This window comes from Tursiops truncatus, chromosome 10 (assembly GCF_011762595.2).
Source record: "Tursiops truncatus isolate mTurTru1 chromosome 10, mTurTru1.mat.Y, whole genome shotgun sequence".
Lineage (NCBI taxonomy): Eukaryota > Metazoa > Chordata > Mammalia > Artiodactyla > Delphinidae > Tursiops > Tursiops truncatus.
In genome coordinates this window covers 2,276,035-2,299,727 of record NC_047043.1, presented here as the reverse complement: position 1 = coordinate 2,299,727, position 23,693 = coordinate 2,276,035, and the positions used below count along the sequence as shown (strand labels likewise).

Below are 23,693 nucleotides of genomic sequence, written 5' to 3'. Positions count from 1 at the left end.
CAGTGCTTTTGTCCTTAGTCGTAGCCGACTGGCTCTTCTGACTCCTCTGCTCAGTCTTCGCTGTGCTCCCTGGCCTTCAGGGTGGAGTTGGGCCTGGTTGGCGGGTTTTCACGGCCGCCGCCTGCCTCTCCTGCCACTGTCCCCACCGCCCAGCACCAGGACCCTGTGCTCTGGCCCCGACCCTTCCTCAGGCAGCCTCAGCCTTTGCACACAGTGTCCTCCAGCCTGGAGTCCGCCTGCTGGTCACCCCGCGCCTTCTCCAGGCCTTTCCCTGTGCCTCCGCTCCAGGCCCAGCTACGCGCCCTGGGTGCCTGGCCCTGGTAGGTGCTCGCCGCGGTGAAGGTGGCTGGGGGCTGTGGCCCTGCCGGTGTGGGGTGTTAGCCGAGTTGATTCTAGGACGGCAAGAATAGAAAGGGGAGGACAGAATCACAGGTCAACTCAGGCCTGAAGTCCAGGTTCAAGGAGCTGTTGAGGACCATGAAGGGTGATGTGATGCATCTCAGGTAGCAGCTCATCCCACTGGAATTCAGCCTGGGCTCTGGAGCGCATTATGTCTTTTTTCTTTTTGGTGGTACGCGGGCCTCTCACTGTTGTGGCCTCTCCCGTTGCGGAGCACAGGCTCCGGACGCGCAGGCTCAGCGGCCACGGCTCACGGGCCCAGCCGCTCTGCGGCATGTGGGATCTTCCCAGACCGGGGCACGAACCCGTGTCCCCTGCATCGGCAGGCGGACTCTCAACCACTGCGCCACCAGGGAAGCCCCACGTTATGTCTTTAAGCCAGTGTTTTTCAGAACTTTTAGTCACAGAGTCTTTTCTTCTAATGGAAGCTGTGGATCGACAGAATTGGTCTTTCTGGATCTAGGACTGGGGCCAGAGGTGGTGTCTGGAAAACCTAGACTCGCTTGGGGAACTTTGGGAAATACCTGTAGGACCCAGGCACCAGCTGTTTAAAAAAGTTCTAGGACATCCCCACGTGGTGTGGCTCTTCCCCAGCGGACACGTGGCCGTGTCTGGAAACACTGTGGTGGTTACGCAGAGGCGGGGGGCTGCTGACATCTGGTGAGCAGGGACCAGGGATGCTGCTGTATGTGGTACGATGCAGGGGACCACCACCCCCAGCAGTGAAGGGTGACCCAGCCCCAAGTGTCCGGAGCGCCAGGTCTGAGACGTCCTGGTCTCAGCTAGTGTGGACGTGCGTTGTGTTTCCTGACCCCACCCAACAGATGGCCAGGGCTCAGCCCGTCTGAGACCGAGGCTCCCCTGTAAGCCAGGCAGGAGCTGCAGAGTTGCCAGGAATGACCCCTCAGCTGGGCGCCCTGCCCCGTGGAAGAAGGGTCTGCGGAGCGCATGCGTGCTGTCAGCCGAGCCTCAGCCCGCCCGCGGCCAGGCTACCGGGGCAGGCACGTTATGAAGCACCAACCCGTGCGTTCTACCTGCAGATGGATGTGCTGACGACCCTGTCACTTGTTCAATAGGCCCTTTGAAACTCTGCCTAGAATAATGGTTCATTACTTGAAAGGGAAACATTTATTTGCAAGTAAAAGGTATTTATTTTCTAAATGGCTCTAATTCGGACTAGCCTTTTCCATAATTCCCATTAAGGTGGTTTGATAGTGTTTTCAGGGGCAGGCAACGAGAGCTGCCCTGTGGGACACAGACACCGAGCGCTCAGGGCCGGAACGGAGCACGTTTTCGGTATCAGAGTAACTGAGCAGGGCGACCCCCCTCAGTGCAGGCGGTGAACCTGCAGTGGTCCTAGTGTGACATCCCCCATGACACGTGTTCCTCCGAAAGTCAGCCTGTTGGGGGGTGGTCACTGCAGCTGCTGGCCTGGGGCCTGTCCACTCACCGGAGCCGACCCCGGGCCCCATCTGCCCCAACCAGCGAGATCTTTCCCTCCTTAGACGCTCACAGCGCCGTCTGTCTGTCCCCCTCGCTCTCCTCCTTCTAAGGGGTCTGTGCTCGGCGTCCTTGGTGTCCCTAGGAAAGAACCATCCAAGGCTGCGAGCGGGGAGACCTCACCGAGTGTTCTGGGGCCGGGGAGTGTCTTAGCTGGCTCTCAGAAGTAACGTTCAAATGGGAAATAAAGATGCCTTGACCAGTGGTCACCCAGTGAGAGGTAGAGAAAAGTGAGAAGGTGACGCGTCTTGTTGGGGCCTGTGCACAGCCTGGAAGCTTCTGGAGCTGTCGCATGGTGGGCCTGTGATCAAACCTTCTAGGTTCCAGGGTAGGGTTTTGTGTTATTTCATTGTAAAAGGAGATTTATTTTTAATCTTTCTTTCTGGGACGTCCCAGAAGAAGCTGCTTTTCAAAAATGGATATCATCAAGCTTATGAGAGTATTTGGGGTTTTTTTTTGGTTTTTGTGTGTCTGCTGATAACAGGTTTGAATTGAATTGAATTGTGGTTTAAGTATAAGCAGTGGTTTCTCTCCTTAGTTTCTCACCTGCCATCTTGCTTTTCCCCATTTGTAACGCTAGTCCTCTTTTGACTAGAGTTTTGACTAGGGTCTCAGACACGTGATTGAAGGGAGGGTGGCGAAAAGAGAAAAACTAGAGCCTTGGTGTGGGTCTCGCTCCAGCAGCAGTTTGGGGGAAACTGAGATGACCTGAGCAGGCAGGGGTGACCAGAAATTAAAGGCTCAGTTTATGACACCGAGAGTAGGTTTTTCTGTCTCCAAAAGGCAATTTCCCCCGTCGAGGGGGAGGCCATGATCCACAGTCTGATGGAATCTGTGCGTAGAGCAGAGGTGGTGGCCTCATCTCATCTGGTTCCCATTCACGTGGGGAGGAGACCACAGGAGGAAAGTCCAGAGGGTATGTCATTCAGATGTTTGCTGGGCCGCTCTGTTTGCAGAGTGCCGTGTTGAGAGCCTGTGAGGCATGCCCTGAGGATCGGGTGGTCCCGGGAGACCGGGGAGAAGGAGGGCAGCTGGGCAGGGGGGGAGCCTGAGCAGGGGGTGGCAGTGGGGAGGGGTGGAGTGTGTGTGTCGGGGGTCAGTCCTGGGTGGCAGGAAGTGGGAAGGAGCTCTTGTTTAAACCAGGAGGAGATAAGGCACAGAGCTGTGATGGTTTGAAACCCTGGGCATCAGTAGGGATGCTGTCCGCTGCAGACAGCAGAAAACCTCAGATCACACTGAGTTCTGAAATACGCAGGGAAACTTAAGACATTTCCGGAAGTCAGGGATGGGCCGGGCCCCAGTCCACAGTCTTTTCTGCGTCTCTTCCTGGCCTTCGTCAGTGGTGGTTCATCCTGACGCTGTGTAGTGAGAGGCTAATACTACTTGGGCCGCCGTAACAGAGCACCACAGACTGGCTGAAACAGCAGGATTTGTTCGTTACGGTCTGGAGGCTGCAGGTCCAAGGTCAAGGTGTTGGCAGGGCTGGTTCTCCCGAGGCCTCTCTCGGCTTGTAGATGCCGCCTCCTGCCTGTGTCCTCACAGGGTCATCTCTGTGTGTGTCTGTGTCCTGATCTCCTCCTCTTCTAAAGACACCAGTCGTGTTGGGTTGTGTCCCACGCTAACCACCCGTTTTAACCTAATCACCTCTTGAAAGCCTTGTGTCCAAATGCAGCCACATCTGAGGTGCCGGAGGTCAGGGCTTCAACAGATGGCTTTGGAGGGGACACGATCCAGCCCGTGGCCAAGCGCTGAGGTCCTCGTGTTGGCAAGGCGAACGCACCCTGACGGTGGCTCTCTGAGGCTCCAGCCCCCTCCTGGCCTGGGAAAGAGGGAAGGACAGCGTCTCCTTGCAGCCTGGAGCGTGGGTCCTTCTCTCTCACCTGCATCCCTCAGGTCGCATACCTGCCCGGGACCAACAGCACCCACCGGGGGTGCCCTGTGCGCACCAGGGACGCCCCTTCCCCGAGTCACGTGGGGCGGGCACGTAGACAAAACTGGGTTCAAGAGGAGTGGGATCGGGGAGAAGAGGGGCTGTGTGCAGAGGACCCCGGACTGTCTCTGGCAGGTGAGCAGAGGGTGGGAGGTTTGTGAGCCAGGTCGTGGCAACATGTCCCAGCCGTGGGCTGGCCACTCTGGCGGGCCACTCACTTCTCCCTCCTGTTATCAGCATCTGATAGGTGAGGGACCCAAGGCTTAGAGGCCAAGGGGCTTGGCCAGGGATGCGGCGTTCCTAATCGACGAAGCTGGCACCCCAAACACGTCAGTCCCGCTCCACCACCTGTGCTCCCTCCATAACACCAGCTCCCCTCCGCTCTCCGCCCCCCCCCCCCCCCCCCCCCCCGTTTCCAGAAGACAGACCGTGTGCCGGCGGAGAGGAGGTCCGGGGCCACCAGCGTCTGTGCTGTGGGTGATGGTGCCCGGACACACGGGGTGCGCAAGGGGCAGACCAGACTCACTCGCGTATCAGGTGACAGGAGGGGGCGGGCACGGAGCCTCTGAAAGTCCGGCAGAAAGTCCAGGGCGGCAGCAGGCTTGGCTCCCCGCGGGGGCCCTGAGGGAGGGTCCGTCCAGGCCTCTGGAGCGGCCTCGGTCCCTGGCGTCCTGGGCTGGGATGCACTCGTCCAGTCCTGCATCTCCACCTGGCCTCCCCACGTGTCTTCACGTCATCGTCCCTCTACCTGTGTCTCTGCTTCGACGTTTGCCCGTTTTCTAAGGACACCAGTCATGCTGGATGCGGACCCACCCTGATGACGTCATTTAGCTTCCTCTGCTCCGTGAGGACCCTTCCTCCCACAGTCACGTCCTGAGCCGCCGGGCTGAGGAGTCACTTCGCCAGCTCTTACTGGGGGGACAGCCCACAGTGGGGTCCTTTCAGGAAGACAGAGCAGAGCTTCTTATCCCTGCAACACGGGTGATTCCGTCCTTCACGTCAGTTTTGCAAGAAGAGTGCTTTTCCAGCCCATTTGGTCTGTTGTAGAGTGATGGATCTGCAAGCAGGTGGCTGCAGTGGTTGGAATCCAGGTGGTGACAGAGGGGGCAGGTAACAGGTGGCTGCAGATGGTGGCAGGAGTGCCTGTGGCGCTTTCACGGTGAGGGAGAAGGGGGAGGGAAGGAGGGGAAGGGGCCCTGGAATAAACAGCACCTGTGCGAGTCGCTCACTCTCTGCCCTGAGCTCTTGGCCTGGAGATCGTCTCCTTGAGCAGAAGGCAAAGTACAAACAAACGCTTTCCCTCCTGGAGGGTCATCCAGCCCTCTGGGCTCTGCCACACCCCCTGCGTCTCCTTCCCCTTCGCCGCCTGTCACCAGAGAGCTGCCGGAGCGGGGAGGACACGGAAGCCCCGTCAGCTCTGGCTGCTGCTTCCTCATCTTTGGGGGCCCGTTTAAAACAATTTCCCAGATTTTTCTAAATGGAGATACAATTTAACATACAGTAAAGCGGGCAGATTTTAAGTGTATAGTTCAGTGGGTTTCGACCCATTTATCTGCCCCTTAACCACCGCCTAAATTAAGCCGCAGTGCGTTCCCCCGCCGTGGAGAACTGCCCCCTGCGCGGCTCCCATCGCCTCCCGCCCCCGCCAGCAGCCGGCGTGTTACTTTCCCTCAGCACAGCTGGGTGCCGCCTGGTGCAGAACGTGGCAGACGTGGACACGTGCAGGACGAGGCCTGCGCGTCTGCCGCTCGCACCCTGCGCACGCGTGAGCTCCGCCCACGTTCCCACCTCCGTCAGTCGTTGCTCCTGGTACGCCCTCCACCGCTCGCGTCACCGCGTTCGGGTTCTCCCCTCACCTGCCAGTGGACTTTGGGGTGTTTCCTGTTAGTGGCCGATACACGTAGATTGCCATGACAGTGAAATTCAGAACTTCGCAAGCCCTGCCTACTCATTACCTTGCAGTTCTAAGACGTCCAAGTTGACAGAATCGGAGCAGCTAGTGGGAGGTCTTGACTTACTTATAATCTGGGTAGGTTTCCCTCTTTCCCTTCTCTTCCTGGGGGTCGGAAGAAGGAGCGCGGGGTGCCTGTGGGGGAGCAGCTGTGGCCTCCAAGCCGCAGGAATCCAGATGCAGTTTCCAGGGCCCAAGGGTGATGAGGCGGCCCGAGGACTGGGGCTGGGGGCGGGGATGCGTGTGGGCGGGGATGCGTGTGGGCGGGGATGCATGTGGGCGGGGATGCACGTGGGCAGAAGGAGCTACACCTGGACAGGCCGCGGCCATGACGGTAGCGCGGGTACCAGGAGTGCTGTGGTTTTCCACCGCAGCTCCAGGGGGCTTGGAACAGCAGGACCTCCTGCCACGTGTGGGACCCCAGCCGGGAGCTCCGCATGCCTCCTGGCTCAGGAAGACCTGGGTAAGCCTGGTGAGGGCTGACGGCTCTGGGGTTAAAGGAGTTTGGGAGCAAGAGGCCCAAACAGACGGTGCGTCTGCCATCTCCCAGCCACGGCTGAACACAGAGCGGTGGCCCCGTGTGTAGGGACATTTGTAGGAAAGGGCAAGGGGAATTCTCTTCCCATGGACCTGCCCAGGGGAAGGAGGGGGCTAGGGGAGTGTTTCCCAGCAGGGCTGGGGCGTGGGAAGGGAATCATCTCTCCCAACCTCTCCCCTCCGCCTACAGACCTCAAAGGAAGCAACGAAGTGCAGGCAGACGGTTCCCACCATTTTTGAACCTCCCAAAACATGGCGTTTTCCCCAGGGTTTTCACGTTTGTCCGTGTTTGCGTGCCGCTGGGCATTTCGTCGGGCAGAGTGTTTGCGTCTGTGCCTGCGCGTCGTCCAAGGTGAACTGTGCTCGTGTTGAAGCAGGTGCAGCCACCACTGATGCACTTGTGTTGAGACAGCAGTTTAGGGACTGCAGGCCCCGCCATGTTCAGCGGAGAGAATGCGTTTATCCTGCTGGCTGTTGAAGTTACTGAGCCGAAGGGGAAAGCGAGAGGCGGCTTTCTTGGGCCTGGGTGGGTGGTGTTCTGAACGGCACTTGAGCACAGTAGCCAGGAAGCTCGGTTCCTTTAGGTTTTGTAAACGCAGCCCCATGATTTGGGGAAAAAAAAAAAAAAAAAAAGACCTTGTGAAAAATGATTTTACACCTGGCTTTTTCACAGTCTCGACTTGACCACAAGCACCGCGTGGTTGTGAGAACCGGGGCTGGTCCAGCAGTGACGCGGTCCCGTGCTCGGGGGCTGTGCTGAGTGCAGCAGGGCGGGGGGAAGCCCCTAGGCTCGGGCAGGAGACCTGGGTCTCCGTGCTGGGCTCTTCACCACTTTTCCACTCAGACCTCCGGCTCCTGGAGTTACTTGGCCTCCTGGACCCTAATTTCCGAGGTGGAGATGCCGCTTAATGCGTAGGCTTTGCAGAGATGAAAGGAAACGACCCCCACGCAGCCTCCATCTCCGCAGGGCGAGACCCGTGCTTCACCCGAGCCCTTTGCTCGAGGAGCCCCATCGGGGCTGGGAGGGTAACTGCTCTGACGCATCGCGCACATCGCCGCAGTTTCCCAGCCGTTAACTCAGCATGTTTAAAACAAGACGTCTGGAAGGTCTCAGGACAAAGTTACGATCAGCCCTGGCAAATGAGCCTTCATGGCACGTGGCAGCCACCTGAGCCGCGGCCGGGCGTGGGGACCCTGCCTTCTCACCTTAAAACGTCCGGGCAGCTGGTCTCGGCTAAGAGGTGAGGCAGCTCACACCAAGGTGCATGTGATGACAGAGCTAATGCTTCTGCTTGGGGCTCATCCGTATCCTGCGGCCCGTTCATCGGTGGCAGATGTGCGGCCTGCACCCTCGTGCCCACCCATCGGTGCGTCTGTAGAAAGGCTGGAGCCTGCTTGGTCCGCGCCGCACCCCCGGTCGCTCTCTCCCTTTCTCTCCTCCCCCGTCCCCTGAACAGCGGGCTCGGGGATTTGGTCCCCTTCCTCTGAAAGGCTGCCAGGCTGGATCAGGGTGTTTCTAACAAGAGCAGCATCAAGGAAGAGCCAACATGAGGTTTGATTTCAGTTGACATTTGAACTCCATTTAAAGGTTGGTTTTGATGCGTTCCCCTCTGTAACGGGTGCAGGGCCTCCGGGTCTGCCCCTGCCCCGCTTTCTCCACTCATCTCCTTACCTCCTGCCCGGCCAAGAGGGAGAGTCCTAACTAAACAGAGCCCCAGGACCTTTGATGAGCTCTCACAGCGCCTTAAGTTCAGCTGTATTTCATTTCTTACTCATGGCCTGTTTTCCACCCTTAGACTCTCGACAGCAAGGACAGCACTTTGCACTGTTATTTCCTGGGGTCTGGCCCACAATAGTGACCAGTAAACAGCCATTAAATATGGAAGCCGTGCCTGTGCCACCCTCTGAATACGCAGGCGAGTCCCCGATGGGCCTGGAGCAGGGCACTGGCTGCGGGTGGGGATGCACAGGGAGGAACCTGTTTGCGTGAGGACAGAACCTAGGCACTGGGAGCCTGGCTTGAGCATCATGGGAAGCGAAGCCCAGGGGAGGGAGCAGGCGACTGTGAGGGACACAGGAGGACTGTCACGCTTCCTTCTCTCATGTCTCCCCGCAAGGAATGGTCTGGGCCTCTGGGCCTCGGAGAAGCTTGTCCTGAGGCTCTAACCCGTAAGGCTGAGAATCGCAAGCAGGAAGTGGCTGCCGGAGGGCTTCCTGCTCTTCAAGGGGGCATCCTCTGTGTGTAAGTTAAACAGAACCCTGACTGGTCACAGCTTGGGTTTATCACTGTTAGAACAGGAATACAATTTTATCTCACTTTTTTTTTTGGTAAGATATGTATGAAATAAAACTGACCATTTTAGCCATTTTTAAGTATCTAGTTCACTAGCATGAAGTACATTCACGTTGTTGTGCAACCATCACCACCATCCGTTTCCAGAACTTTTTCATCGTCCCAAACTGAAACTCTGTCCCCGTTGAACACTAACTGCCCATCCCCCCTCCCTCTGCCCCAGCACCCACCCTTCTACTTTCTGTCTCTGTGAATCCGACGGCTCCAGCGACCTCTGATAAGTGGAATCGGACAGTACTTGTCCTTTTGTGACGGGCTTGTTGCTTTGAGTGTAATGTCCTCACGCTCATCCATGGTGTAGCCTGTGTCAGAATTTCCCTCCTCTTCGGGGCTGAATAATATTCCATTCTGTGTATACACCACATTTTGTGTATCCATTCATGTGTCTATGGACCCTTGGGTTGCTTCAACTTTTTGGCTATTGTGAATAATGCTGCTTTGCACATGGACGTACAAATATCTGTTTGTGTCCCTGCTTTCACTTCTGTTGGGTATGTAGACTATGTCTTGAAGAGTCCGTAAGCACCACTGGACTTGGGCTGACTGAGCGTCCTCCTGCAGGAGAGGCAGCAGCGTCCAGTGCAGGTACATGTCCTTTCAAGGAGGGTGAATTGTACACAGTGATTGCTTTTTGCTGTCATTGAGCTTCTACATATCAGTTCTTAAGAGTATTGAATGTTTGTCCGTCTGTTACCAGTTAGCCTTTATAATCTCTTCCAAAGACAGAGAAACATAGTTATTGTTTTTATGTTCTCTGTTCAAAGGTAGAAAACAAATTCCTCTGTGTACTTTGAATATCCTTTGACACATATGAATAGCAGCTCTCCTCCCCTCATGTAGTTGCAGGGGTAACCAAAGTGCCTTACCCCAGGCTCAGAATCCCAGAATTGTCATATTATAATTTGCATTGTGATCGTCTATTAGGTCGTAGGGCAAACAAAATATGCATGGCAACATCTCTTATTCTGCAGTTCAAAATATGCCCTTCAGAGTCTGTGTGTGGGATGTCCAAGGCCTCCTGAGTTTGGGAAGTGCAGCCACAGAGCCCCCTGTGCAGGATCCATGGTGTGCAGTAACAGTAAAGGCTCTGAGAAGTCCTGCAAGGCAGACTCCATCTTCCCTCTGATTGTTACTGCAGACGAACACCTGTTGGTGCCCTTTCAAGCACCTTCAGAAAATGCCTCAGCTGCTGACTTAGAAGTGAACGCGTGTTAAAGATCCAGCCCCACAGGGGAGCACAGCCCAGCTGAAGGTTTCATTTATGGACCGTTCCCTCCTCTCTGCGTCCTGTGTGCCTTGGAGAGAGGGGAAGGAGTGGGGAGTGCCCAGTGGGTGGCCTTGATGGCCTGCGACAAGCTTTGTAAAATCCGCTCTCGAATCAGTGGTTGATGGAGGGTTTTCACTTGGCAGTCTGTGAAGCGTACCTTTGCAGACCATGCCTTAGGCTGGGATGGAATTCAGCTGCCCTGGCTTAATTAGCAGGGCCACACCCACCAAGCCCCGAACCCGATGCAGTTAATACCGTTGCAGGAAAGAGCCTGGTTTCCAGAGGTTCACGGAAGGGGCTGCCGCACAAGTGCCTGCGTGCTGTACTTCCAAATGCATCCATAGCAGAAGACACCGTCCCAGGCCCGTCCCCAGTATTAAAGCCCGTGGGGTTCTGACCGGGCTGGCGGGTGAGCAGGGTGAGAACATCCACGCAGCCGTGGGGGGCCTGTGAGGGAGGCCACCTGAGGCCCAGTCTGGCAACGCGCAGCCGCCTGAGGGATCTCTGCCCCCTCCTTCCCCTTCCAGCTGAGTCTGTTCTCCGCTTCCCTTTCCCACCCAGCCCGGCCCGATGTGGGTCCCTGGGGTCTGTCCTCAGGAGAACTGGCTCGCGACAGTGGGTGGCGCCCCTCCAGGAGCTGATTCTGGCTTTGGCTTAAGGATACTTTGAGTTTTATTCGAGGAAAATCTTGCAGAGCTGTCTGTCTTCTGTTAACTTGCCCCTTGGGATGTCGGAGGCCCCTGGTGTGGATGGCAGGGGTCCTTTCTCGGGCCTGTATCTGCATGTCCTTGTCCCGCTGAGCCCCGGGCAGCTGGAAACAAACTGCACTGTCACCTTTGGCTGTCACATTGCCAATTCTGCTCAATGTTTTGGGGAGATTAATAGTTGGTTCAAGGGAAAAAAACGTAAACACCCTTTTGGGTGTGATAGTGTCGCTAGCTTTTGAGAACCAACCTCCTTTTTCTCCTTTGGGTCAGAAACAGTATACTTAATGACTGTCTGTGGGACGTCTGGGACGTGGGGCTAATGTTGTCCTGTCTGCAGCTGATGAGATCGAAGCGAAGGGCATCGCGTCCGAGCTCTGGGGAAGGACGTGAAAGGCGTGTAGACCCCCGTGTGGAAGGGTGCCGGCTTCCCGTCCAGTCCCTCCCCACTGCGGGCACAGCTGTGCCCTGGGGGCATCTTCTGTGCTTGCCTCTCCCACTTTCTGTTCTGTGCAGAGAGGATGCACAGCTAGGAAATACCCCTTCATTTGGATCAGTTAGGGTCAGTCTCGGTGAATAACGCAGACTCTCTATCAAAACTCTTTTTGAAAGTAGTTTTTATTAGCTCTCCTTCAGGTGTTACCCACAGACATAAGCCCCAAAGGAGCTGCTTAAGTGACAGAATTAATGAGTAATAATCACCGGGCACCTGCCTTGTATTAGTTTTGACTCATAACAAACCTATATTGCAAGTTTTATGACTCCTGTATCATAGATGTAGCAACTGAGGCCCCAAGGGGTGAGGTAACTCACCCGGGTCACGTGACTAGAATGGAAACTCTGGGTCCATCAGCTGAAAATCTGTGCTCTCACCTCGGTGCGGCTGTTGCCTTCCGGCCCAGCCCAGCCCAGCCCCCATGTTGGTCTCTGAATTCCAGGCCTCCTGCAGGCTCTTGTTTATCTGATGACGCTCTTCTGCGGAGATCCTGGTAAGCTATAGCCCAGCCCAATAACAACAAAGGAAAAGGCCAAATTGGTAAAAATTCCCCAACTAGTGTTCTGCTAGACCTTTTGTGAGTCCAGCAGCTGAGGGTTCTGTGTACCTTGTTTTAGCTGGCTGGTGTCAGCTGTCTTTGTGGAAAAGGTGACCATTTAGATTCACATGTGTGCTGGCTTCTAACTTGAGTCAGAAACAGCAAACAACATCCTTGTTTGAAGAGGCCGTTTTGCCTAATATTATTCACGTCCTTTCAAGATGGTGAGACCGATGTTGAAACAGGGAGAAAACTGGTTTAGCTTCTCAACTGCCCTGATTTATTATTTAAAAAAAAAAAAAAAAGTGACTGTTGGACAAGAAGGCCAAGAGTTGGTCTCAATTAGAACGTTGAGATAATTTTTTTAAATTCTTTATGTTGTAAGGGCTTTGGACCAGAGTGAACGTGGTGCCGACAGACGACCGTGAGGTTGGGAGCTGGACCACACACCTCTGTCCTGCTCGGCAGTGATGGACTTGGGCGGTTTGCATCAGGGCCACCTGTGAGGAAGTGAGATCTTCCACAGCAGCCTGAGCTGGGGTCCAGCAGCCCCAGGGTTTTGTTTGTTTTTTTTTGCCGCGCTGCGCGGCATGCAAGATCCTAGGTCCCGGACCAGGGATCGAACCCGTGCCCTCTGCAGTGGAAACAAGGAGTGCTCTGGACCGCCAGGGAAGTCCCCAAGATTTTTTTATTTTGAGCAAGTTACGTCATTTCTCTAGGCTTCAGGCTTCTCATTTCTAAAATTAGGAGGTTGACCTTGACTTTTCCCAGTATTTCGGTACTAAAATTCTATGAAAAATAAGATACTGGGATATTATTTTTAATAGATGCCTTTGAGTACATACCTGCTATTCACAGGGACTTTACCAGCCATTTTTGTTTAGTCATTGTAACAGTGAAGTAACAGCAAAGGTTGTCCTGCTTCCACAGTAACGCTTTGCTTCCTCGTACCTGAGGTCTTCTGAATACCAGGCAAGACAAATGCTGCAACCGAGAACAATTTAGTGTAAACCACAGAATTGTTTATATTTGCATGAACAAGGGCTGTTTCTTTGAGTTTATTGGGGTGGGGAAAGAACATGAGTTTTAATCAGACATGGATCGATAATCTTCTACTGAAAAACCCTTTGACTTTGGACTAGTTGCTTCCCCTCTGCCTCAATTTCCTCATCTGTAAAGTGGACTCACTAGTCATAAGCCCGTGTTGTAGGGCTGTTTCGATCCCTGAATAAGATGCTTAGTCAAAGCAGCCAGCAGAGCACAAGACCACGGCAGGTGCTTAACAAACGTTGAGACGATACTTAATTTATGTAACCGATTTGTTCTATTAAGAGAGAATTATTCATTGTTTTAAATAAATGTCTCATACCCTGTATTCTGTGGGCTTTTATAATGAAACTAGAATTCTCTTCCCCTTGGGGAAAATTACTAATGGTGAAAAGTGTGGCGGAAACACTTAAAAACTATATTGCCTGTATAAATGTTGTATAATATGTAATTATGTATTAATTATTTAAATCCTGTTTGAAGAAATAATCACGGAGAGAAAGAGGGTTGAGAAGGTGCATGGCACAGGGAACACAAGCGAACACAGAGCACGTCCACTTCCGGAGTGGCAGCTCCACGTGCTGTCCTGCCCCATCCCAGCCATCAGCTTAGAGACTGAGGACGTGGTCCCTTTCTTCAGGGACTCACGGTCGAGTGCCGGGGTCGGCAGACTTTCCCTGTGAAGGGCTGAATAGTAGACATTTTCCGCTTTGCAGGCCGTGTGTCCTGTGTTGTCACCCCTGTGCTCGGCACATGCACTTGTGCACTAGCAGAGACGGGCCCCATCGAACTCGACGTGCAGAACAGGGGGCAGGGCCACATCGGGCCTGCGGGCTGTAGTTTGCCAACCCCTGAGCTGGTGAGAGGAAGATTTCTAAGCAGCAGGCAATTATGTTATGTTCTGATAAATAGTCCTGAGTTCAGGTTGTCACAGGAGTACAGAACAGGGGTACTAGGAAGAGGAGAGCTTCTCAATTGACTTGATTAAGTATATGGAAACGTATTCTTTGTATCTTTCTAATTTTCTACCCCTTGTAATTAATTGTGTGCTTACAAAGCTGCTGTATGCCCATCGAAAGGCATAACGCCAGGAGTACAGAAAGGCTGCCATTCTCCAACCCGCAGGTGATCTACAATGTTAAATAATTTTGGTTGAAATGAGTTTTATCCGTTGAGCCAGGAAAATCGGGGTGTGCATGGATATTGTAGGACAGGCAAAGGGCCCTGCGGCTTTTGGGGAACTGGGGGTCCCCTGGCGTGGCTGGGCCCTGGCAGGGCAGAGAGGTGAGGGGTGACTCGGCCCAGAGGCACTTCTCAGGGCTCAGAGAAGTCAGGGTCACAGCTGCCAGGCAGTGGGGAGGGACAAGGCATTTGTCTCCGCAGGTAAAAGATAATTTTCCTTCTGCCTCTGAGTTCTTCTCGATTGATCACCTGGTCATCACATTCTTCTCGTTCCAAGGATTCCCTGACCCTGCTGTCCAAAGGTCTCCACACTTCGCTCCCTTCCAGAATTAGTGGGACTCGTTTCAATGTTACAGTCCAGTTTTGTTCCCGCGCAATACTAAAAGATCTAGTAACACATGTAGCAACTGTTTAATTTCTTGCTAAGAATCTTTCAGTTACTTAATATCAATTACGTGTGAGAAGCCGGTGTGTTGAATTCACTTAAGGCATGAATAGTTCCCTGGGGTTGAATGTTCAGGGCGGTGGAGTTTTTTGCTTTTGTGTTTTTTCTCTCTTTCTGGTTTTGCAATCGTCCTCTTTAATGTATAGGGTTGACTATCGATTTCCCTTCTTAGAGGTAGTAAACTAGGCATTGCAGGATTTGGAAAGACTCTCCAGGGTTTAGGTTGATAGAAGGTCGTTGCTTATTTACCGTCTCTGCTGCCTGTGGATCATAGATTCAGCATCCCCCAGGGCCATAGTGGGCATCATGGCCCACTCGTAAGGACGTTTGCTAACGTAAGCCTCTGCTTAGAACTGTACAGTGTTCCTTGTTTCCTTTCAGAAAAAGGAAAGGAAAATTGAGTGCCTCGTGTTACCTCGCAGAGATGATCCTACATCCACTACTCAGGGCCTGTTTAGGTGGTTAATTTTCTGTTTCCTTTTTAAGTTAGCTTCTTAAATTTTTATTTATTTTTTAAATTGAAGTGTAGTTGATTTACAATGTTCTGTTAGTTTCAGGTGTACAGCAAAGTGATTCAGTTATACATAATATATATGTATATATCATTATATTCTTCTTTTCCATGGTAGTTTTTTACAAGGTATTGAATATAGTTCCCTGTGCTATAAGAAAGAGGTTTTATACTTCAGCCCTTTAAAAATGGTCAAATTCAGTAAGAACCGGGAAAGCCCCCGAAGGCGACAGGTTGAAGCCGTTGTCACATCCATCTCTCTTCCTCCACACCAAGGTGGTACCACAGCCAAAGGACAGCAGGCGTAAGAGTCGTCACTGGAAGAAAAACAGAACAAGACCGATCACTGAGTAAGCGTTAGGGTGAGTCTAAAATGACTACACTAGTCCAAAACGGGGCTACGCGAGGTTGAAGAAGTTCACCCGCTTTGGCAGTGTGGTCTTGGACCGGTTTCCTTTGCACGAGGAGAGAGCGGGTTTGCTGGTCTCCTCCATGGAGCACCCACAGGCTCGCAGTAGGTTTTTGGTTCAACTATTTCCCTCAGCGTGCTGTGTTTGGGTTTTTGGCACCAAGTTGGTTGGGGAAAAAGAAAGTGGAGGAGCCGTTTGAGCAGCAATTAATGAAAAACAGGGAAACAAAACTAAAAAGAAAACCCAAAAACCTCCCAGTGTATCTGGCAAGGTCGTTCATTATGTCATTTAAGGAAGCTCGAGAGAGTGCCAGCCCTAATTGGCAGTTATGTTGGCTGCTGTGAATCTCCTAAAATTGGAGGATGAACTTAGAGGCAAAGAGCAGAGAATAATGTGGGGTTTTCAAAATATGCAGTATTTCTTGAATTTTGATAGCATCTTTAGGAAAAAAAATCCGAATACTACTGGATTAAAAAGAACAAAAACAGGGCTTCCCTGGTGGTGCAGTGGTTAAGAATCCGCCTGCCAATGCAGGGGACACGCGTTCGAGCCCTGGTCCAGGAAGATCCCACATGCCGCAGAGCAACTAAGCCCGTGCGCCACAACTACTGAGCCTGCGCTCTAGAGCCTGCGAGCCACAACTACTGAGCCCACGTGCCACAACTACTGAGCCTGTGCTCCAGAGCCTGCAAGCCACAACTCCTGAAGCCCGGGCGCCTAGAGCCTGTGCTCTGTAACAAGAGAAGCCACCACAATGAAAAGCCCGTGCACCGCAATGAGGAGTAGCCCCTGCTCACTGCAACTAGAGAAAGCCCGCACACAGCAACGAAGACCCAATGCAGCCAAAAATAAATAAATAAAATAAATCCATTAAAAAAAAAAAAACTGAATAACACAGACCTGCATAGGCTGCCTCAGTGTTGAGCAGCTGATTGTAGCTAATGTGCTTCGTGGGTCCAGCTTATGTGGCCAGCCTTCCAGGGTGTGTGTGTGTGTCGGGGGTGGGGGGGGAGGTGTTCTCGCCACTTCTCTTGTCTCCAGTTAAGAAACACAGAGCAGGGCAAATCCTCGGTGTATCCAACAGTGGTTCATGAGGGTCTGCTGAAATACCACTTTAGGGGGAAAGAAAGGTTGCGGAAGAATGCTGACCCTGCATTTCTCTAAATTCCTCCAGTTCAGTCAGGAATTTTGTTTTATTTAAGCTTTTGAAGTTTTAAGCAGTGTTATCCCCTTTGCAGTCTGAGCAGAAACTTTTCCGTTTACCTCTACTGACTCCTCAGGGTTGGAACAGACGTGCGTTGTGACTGGTAAGACCCTCGTGGCTTCTGATGGAGCAGCCTCGGCTGGGCATCTCCAGCACAGAAGATGAAACTTGGCGGAAATTTTTCACTTAGTTTCCTAAAAAATGCTTTTGGCTTTAGTCAATGAACATTAACATCATCCGTAATCTTCAGGCTCCGAAGATGTAGTTTGTTTCTAGTCATTTTGCAAACAAGCTTCCGCTAGGCCTGAGTGTTTAGATTGTGTTAAAATGCATATTCCTGAAAAGGTGAAAAGTTTTCTTTTTTTTTTTTTAGTCATTTGGTCTCACCCTAACTACTATCACTTCCACCTACCACTGTGGGTGGGAGTTTATATTACTTTAACCTCTACTTTTTTTCTTTCATTATAAGGCTTATAGATTAACTGTAGGAAGTTTGGAAAAGTCAAGAAAAGTATAAAATCGAAAATAAAACTCAACTCTCCAGAGATAGTCACTTTAAATATTTTGGAATATCTTCTAATTTCCCCTGTGGACCCAAATATCTCCTCTATTCATGGTTTTTTATTCTGAGCCTTTCTCATACCGTTATGTCATGAGCATTTTTCTCAATCATTTGCTTTCAAAAGCAAACATTTTCATGCTGTATAGCCTTGCTGATGTCAGGCAGGTTCCCATGTCTTACAAGTTACAAACACTGAGCATCGTTGCACCAGGACATCTGTGGGCATCAGTCATAGTCTCCTTGGGAAAAACTTCCAAGAAAGGGAATTGCTGGGATAAAGAGTGTTCATGATTTCACGTCACGGGACGCACGTTGCCAGACGGCCTCGCAGAAGCGCAGGGCTTCGTTCACACGCCCAGCACAGATTTGATCCTCTTGGCTTCTCCTGCATTGTTGGGAAACTTAAAAAAAAATTTTTTTTGAAAATAAAATATTGAGCGTTGATTTTAATTAGTGGAATTGAGCATTTCCCAGGTGTTTTTTTTAACCATTTGTTTCATATTTTGTTAATTTGCCTGGTGCTTTACCCATTTCTAGTAGGAGTATCAGTCTATATTGTTATGGAAATACTTACTAAGGATAGTAACCCTTCAGCTGTTGTAGGGGAGGAGAAAACCTTTTTCCTCTACCCTCCTAGGCTCTGTGGCTGGGGCCCTGGGAACTAGACTGAAGGCAGCTGAGCAAGAGGGAACCAGGGTTCATTGCCAAGTGGAGCCGGGCACACAGGAGCGCTTGGTGACCAGTAACTCAAAGGGGTGGTCAGAACTTGGGCTCACATCTTAACAGAAGGACAGTCCGTTTGTACAGAAGTGAGGAGACAGAAGAAAAGGGGTTGAGGCTTTTAGGGGTGGCAAACTTGGGAAGGAAATATAAGGGGGAACTAACGGAAGATGAGGGTTGTTTCAGTGAGGTTGTTTTTAATTTTTATCTTATATTGGAGTACAGCTGATTTACAATGTTGTGTTAGTTTCAGGTGTACAGCAAAGTGATTCAGTTATACGTATTTTTCAAATTCTTTTCCCATTTAGGTTGTTACAGAATATTGAGTTCCCTGTGCTATATAGTAGGTCCTTGCTGATGACCTGTTTTATATATAGTAGTGTGTACATGTTAATCCCCAACTCCTAATTTGTCAGTGAGGCTGTTTGCAGACGCATCTGGGTGCCAACTTTGTCTTCACGGCCATAGGACTTCCCCGGGGAGGGGGTTTATGGCCTTCATTTCTCAGAAGCCTCTGCTTTTAGGCAGATAGGGACGCTCTGAGAAGGCTTCTTTCTGAATCTGCTGATTCTCATTTGCTCCAGCTCAAAATCATCCTTAGGCCAACGTGGCATGTTTTGGGGGTGACCCATTCTGATCCCCCTTCCAATATATTTTACAAATTTATCTCTTTATAATTTTGTTTAAGTTTGTTTTTTGTGGTACACGGGCCTCTCACTGCTGTGGCCTCTCCCATTGCGGAGCACAGGCTCCGGACGTGCAGGTTCAGCGGCCATGGCTCACGGGCCCAGCCGCTCCGCGGCATGTGGGATCTTCCTGTACCAGGGCACGAACCTGTGTTCCCTGCATCGGCAGGTGGACTCTCAACCACTGCGCCACCAGGGAAGCCCTTGTTTATGGTATTTTTGATGCAGGGAGGTTTTAAATAATAAGTAAAATGAATAATAATTAAGGAGTAACAGATAAACTGTTATAAAATCCATCATCTTTTTCTTAAGTAGTTTTTTTCCTCTTAGTTTTTATCCTTAGGGTGTCTCTCCACTTCAAAATTGGATAAGTAACCTGTTTTCTTCAGTTTTCTTACGTTCTTGTTTTGCATTTGACTTTATCATAGTATCTTCATTATTGCTGAAAATAAGATTATCTTCCTCATCTCCCATTTATTTTCCATCTTCTTTAGAAACTTCATTAGTTTCCTTGATGAATATTTCTCCCCTCTGGCAAGTCAAGCAATTAGATGATTCCCTTGAAAATGGTATAAATTTTATTTCTTTTAGCTTATCTTTAAAATATATAGGTAGGAAAACAGTCCACCAGATTTTCTGTAACCACTGCCTTTTTTTTGAAAAACAGAACATGTGCAGCTAAGATTGAGATCACATTCTAGGGTCAGTTCCCTCACCGTGGAGCATCACGTGGCATCACAGTGGACCATGCCCGGTCCTGGAACGACGGCAAGGGAAGCAGGCGTCAGACTATGAAATGGGGCCATGACGTCTCCGCTTTTGCGATCTTGCTAAACCTGCTGACAAAGTGCTTGACTAGAGGGCTGTTCTCATTGTTGTGAAGGGAATGGATTTGAGGGATTAATGCATGGAGACCCCTGTGTTAGTTCAGTGGGGAGGCCCCCTGTCCTCTTGCCCTGCACACTCCTTCGATCTGGTCATAAAATCAGTGCTTGCCGAATTGCAGAAGCAGCTGAGAGCTGAGCCTCCTGAAGGGTGCCTGGAGCAGCTCCCTAGAATGGCCTGTCCAGGGACTGGGTCACAGCTAGGAGGCGGGGGATTCAGGAGGTCACTGTCCAACCCAGGCTCTGGGATCACACCTCGGCCACCTGCAGACCAAGCCCTGCCTGATGTGACCACCAAATGAACGTCCCACCTGTTCCTGCCTTAACGCTTTTCCTAATTCAAGTTACCCTGGAAATTAGATCTAGGCTGTGCGCTGGAAGTTAAGTGCAGATGATGGGCAGAACCTCAGTTACATGGGAGAGCTCAGCAGTGAGGGAGCCTGGAAGTGGTGTTTTCCAGCCCACACTGCGGGAACCCACACCAAAGGGGTGACGAGCGAGCCTCCTCGCACGTCCCCATAAATCAGGTTGTCCATAACAGGGATGGAGTGGGGGGTGGGTGCCAGGTACGCTAGGAAGGAGCGCCCTCTGGCATCGGTGATTGACGGGTGTGAGAAGAGGGAGGTGACGGGTGATGATGTCAGAGACAGAACCTGTGCCACTGAGTCCTGGCTGTGCACAAGTTAGGTTTCTTAACGTCCCTTAGCCTTTGCTTAGTGAAATGACCGATTGCCGCGTCTTATCGATAGTGGGACAGATTTCGAAAGCGAGGTGATCTCAGAGCTTCCTCATACTTCTGAAATTCTTCTGGAGGTTGTAGGACATCTGAGCATATTTTATTTTCATCAGAAGTGGGGCGATCGGACAAGGGATGCTGTCCCCGTGGATTCCCAGCCCTACCTCACCTTGTTTACGGAGTGGACCTCAAGGGGCCTCCAGGGTTTAGGGATGTCCAGCAGACCCCGAGCAGGAGGGACTTTATCTTGGGGAGCCCACTGGGGTCTGGAGTGGTTTTCTTGTTGACTCAGAGATGCTGTCTGCTCCAGTGCCTGATTGAGGGGTTAAGGCGCCAGGTGGCTGTCTTGTCCTGGGTCCTCCCCCCACCCCGCCCCTCAGGCTGAGGACAGCGGGGCCAGCGACACTGCTAACCAGGCTGCCTTTCCCTCCTGGCCGTGGGAGCGGTTCTGTCTCCCTCAGCTGTTTCAGTTTTCCACTCCCGCCTTGTTAATTGATAGCGATTGCACTGAACATCTGACTAGGTAGCAACTGAATTGGGTCATGGCTGCCCAAGGCCAGGGCGAGTTATTGTTCGGGGGCCTGAACCCACAGCAGTGTTGGCAATCCGCTCCCCGCCAGATGCTTTTATGAAAATCTCTTTTGTCTCCTGGGCGCCTAATACCAGCAGAATGTGCTGCTTGGCATCACTTAACCTCAAATAAGCTCATCAGTGAGCAGTCTGGGTGGAGACGGGAGTGACTGATTCTTGGCCACAGAGCCAGCAGCTGGTCCCCCTTCCCCCCTCCCCCCTCCCCCTGGCAGCAACCTGGGGCCGGGTGTGTCCTTCTGCTGCCAAGCACGTGCCAGGCTGAGGTGCAGGAAGGTGTGATGTGATTGGGATTGTAACCATTATAGGTGTTGTAAGCATCTCCTCGCCCGGAGGAGCCAGATGGGCTGGTAGATGTAGGTCTTAGCCTTGGAAATCAATTGCTTTGTGGGCAGAGTCCTGTGCTAGGCAGAGTGGAGAGAAGACAATTCAGAAACAGCCTCAGAATGTGATAAACCAGGCTGGGGAGACAGAACGTACACACACGGGTACTTCCGTGAGTGCTGGTTTTCCAGGCTGGCCTCCACAAGCCCCCTTAGCTCGCGCTCTAGTTTCTGACCCGGCATTTGCTGCACAAAGCGCTGCCCAGCCCTGCTGTGCATGCTTCACGCGGCCTTTGGCCTCACCCTGCTCTTGGGGGTTGACTGTTCGAGCCCTGGCCCAGGCCTGGGAAGCTCATTCACTGTATTCAAAACAGCAGGGAAATGGCAGGCCAGGGCGGCATCGTTGTCACCTGGGCGGCTTGTCAAACTGCTTGCTGTGCTTCCTCCAGAACTTCCCGTTCGGGGTCTGGCGTGGGCCCGAGAATGTGCCTTTCTGACGCCTTCCCAGGTGATGCTGATGCTGCCGGTCCCTGGGCAGACGTAGGGGGATGTCATCCCTGGAAAGAACACCTGTATCTGAATTGTTAATGATGAGATGACGTGCAGCTAGCAGTGCCGGCCCTGGACGTGTCCCAGGGAGTCCAGGGAATGAGGTGGCGGGCGGCCGCCTTCCTGCTCTGTCCAGGCTGGCTGGCCCCTCCCTTCGCAGTGGCTGGTGCAGAAGCTCGGCTTGTCCCAAAGCCCGTTGAAGCCGAGACCCCTTTTGTTTGCCCCTCGGGCCCAGACGTCAGTTGCTTGTGGGTTGAGGGCCGTGTTTCCACTTGGACACACGTCACTTCGAGGGAACAGACGTGCATTTCTCTCTCACTTCTGCAAAAGGAGGAAGGAAAAATTGGAGGGTTATTTTTATTTGTTTTTCTAAATAATAAAGCTTAATTGTAAAGATAGTCTAAATGTTGTATTCACCAATTGATTGGCTTTCTCTCCAAGTGGAGAGAAAGTGGCTTTAGGATGTAATATGGGAAAACACAAGGGACATTGATGAGGAAAAAAAGTAAGAATGCTTAGTTAAAATTGATATTTCAGTATTCACTGCTAACCCTCTTTATTTTTAAGGCGACTTACAAAGTTTGGGGAGTTTTTTGGGATGGAAACACAGAGGTTGCTTTCAGTTTCCTCGTGTTACTGTGATACCCCATGCAAAAAGCTGGCAGGGGCTTTCCACCTGCAGGGCCGCGTGACCGCTGTGCCAGGGATGGGGGACTCCCGGCCTGCGCTGGCAGGATGGAGGAAAGACTCATCCGCAGATTCAGGGGGGGTGAGGCCCTGCAGCCTTTTATCCTCTGTCCCGGGCTGAAACGTTACCCCGCCTTCTGGGGGCAGATTTATATTTCTCATTGTTGGATTTTCAAAAACATTGAAGAGACTCTTAGCGGTATGTGTGACACAGCCTGTAAAGGGTGTCATGACCCTGAGCGCAGTTATGTGTTGCCCTTATGATTGACAAGTGGCCTCTGTGTGTGTTTCTCTCTGATCTGTTTTCTATTTGCCCCTCTCTAGTGGGATCTTGTGTGTGATAATGCCTGGAAGGTCCATGTCGCTAAGTTCTCCTTACTGGTTGGATTAATCTTTGGCTACCTGATAACTGGATGCATTGCTGACTGGTAAGTACCCACATGCCCGCCGCACAAACCTGGGAGCCGCAGCGAGCCTCTGCTGCCTAGCGGGGCACGGTCGGTGTGAGCTCACCGTGACCGAGGCTCTCCTCTGCCCTGGTGCTGGTGGCAGAGCAGAAGGCTGTAGCTGCCACCTGCAGCATTCAGAATGAAAGGAATTGGCCGGTGCACAGAGCAGACCCTTTTGAAGTGAGAATCTAAATTCATTGCAGTTCCCCGGCTGCTAGAATCTAGCAAAACCGGCTTGCAGCCTGCAAGCCCACGTCCTCCTGACCGTCAGAGTGCAGTTAGGAAGAGCCTGGGGACGTGGCTTCGAGGCTTTATGGGCTGGGCCCTGAGCGGGTGGATATACGAGAGGCGTCAAAAGATGGGGAGAGGACACGGCGGACTCTCTTCACCCCCGAGAACTGGGCGGTGGGGCCGTGCCCATGAGCTCCCTGAATGCCCACAGATCTTAGAGAGGGACAGTCCTTGTAGCTGGCTTGGCCAGCAGATGCCTGTGCGGGTCCACAGGGAGCTAGACCTTGAAAAGTGGACAGCATGTGCGTAATGGCTGGGCAGTGCAGGCAGAGGGGCGGTGACCAGAGGCGAGAAGGAATACGCTTTACGTGGGTGGGTTAGGGGCCAGGTGTGTGGTTCAGGGTGAAGTGACAGGTTGTTCGGAGGGCGATGGGGGTAGTCATGGTAATAATAACAGCGACCATGGTAGCACCCCTCGCTTACTGGCTGCCTGCCGTGGCCGGGCACTGTGCTGAGTGTCTCCGTGGATTAGAATATCCCGTCCTCACAGCACCCCGTTGGGAAGGTACTCTTATTACCCCCGTCTCATGGTGGAGAAATGGAAGCACGGACGTTTAAGTAAAATCCCCAGGTTCACTCAGCTTTTAGGTCGGAGAGCCAGGATTTGAGACCAAGCTGGTGGTGGCCCCAGAGCCTGGCTCCACGGGTGTAGACAGCTGGCTGGTGGTACTCCAGAGAGCGCCTGCGGGGACAGAGCGGCGGGGGAGCCCAGGGAGGCCCCTTTCAGGTCTAGAACTTTCTTCC

At 52.2% G+C, this 23,693-nt stretch overlaps 1 protein-coding gene across 15 annotated transcripts in view; it reads left to right on the top strand.

Moving 5' to 3' along the window:
• The window catches only part of SLC22A23 (solute carrier family 22 member 23), a 146,330-nt gene that overhangs the window by 12,868 nt on the left and 109,769 nt on the right, over window positions 1-23,693 (top strand). For 10 of the 15 annotated variants that reach the window (XR_012334281.1, XR_012334284.1, XR_012334282.1 and 7 more), the window contains one exon: window positions 22,534-22,637. The exons of the other annotated variants lie outside the window; for them this stretch is intronic. Coding sequence is in view for 5 of the 10 variants with exons in the window: in XM_019944968.3 (XP_019800527.1) it covers window positions 22,534-22,637 (104 nt within the window). In the remaining 5 variants the exon portion in view is untranslated. The remainder of the gene's footprint in view (window positions 1-22,533; window positions 22,638-23,693) is intronic. 15 annotated transcript variants of the gene reach the window in all.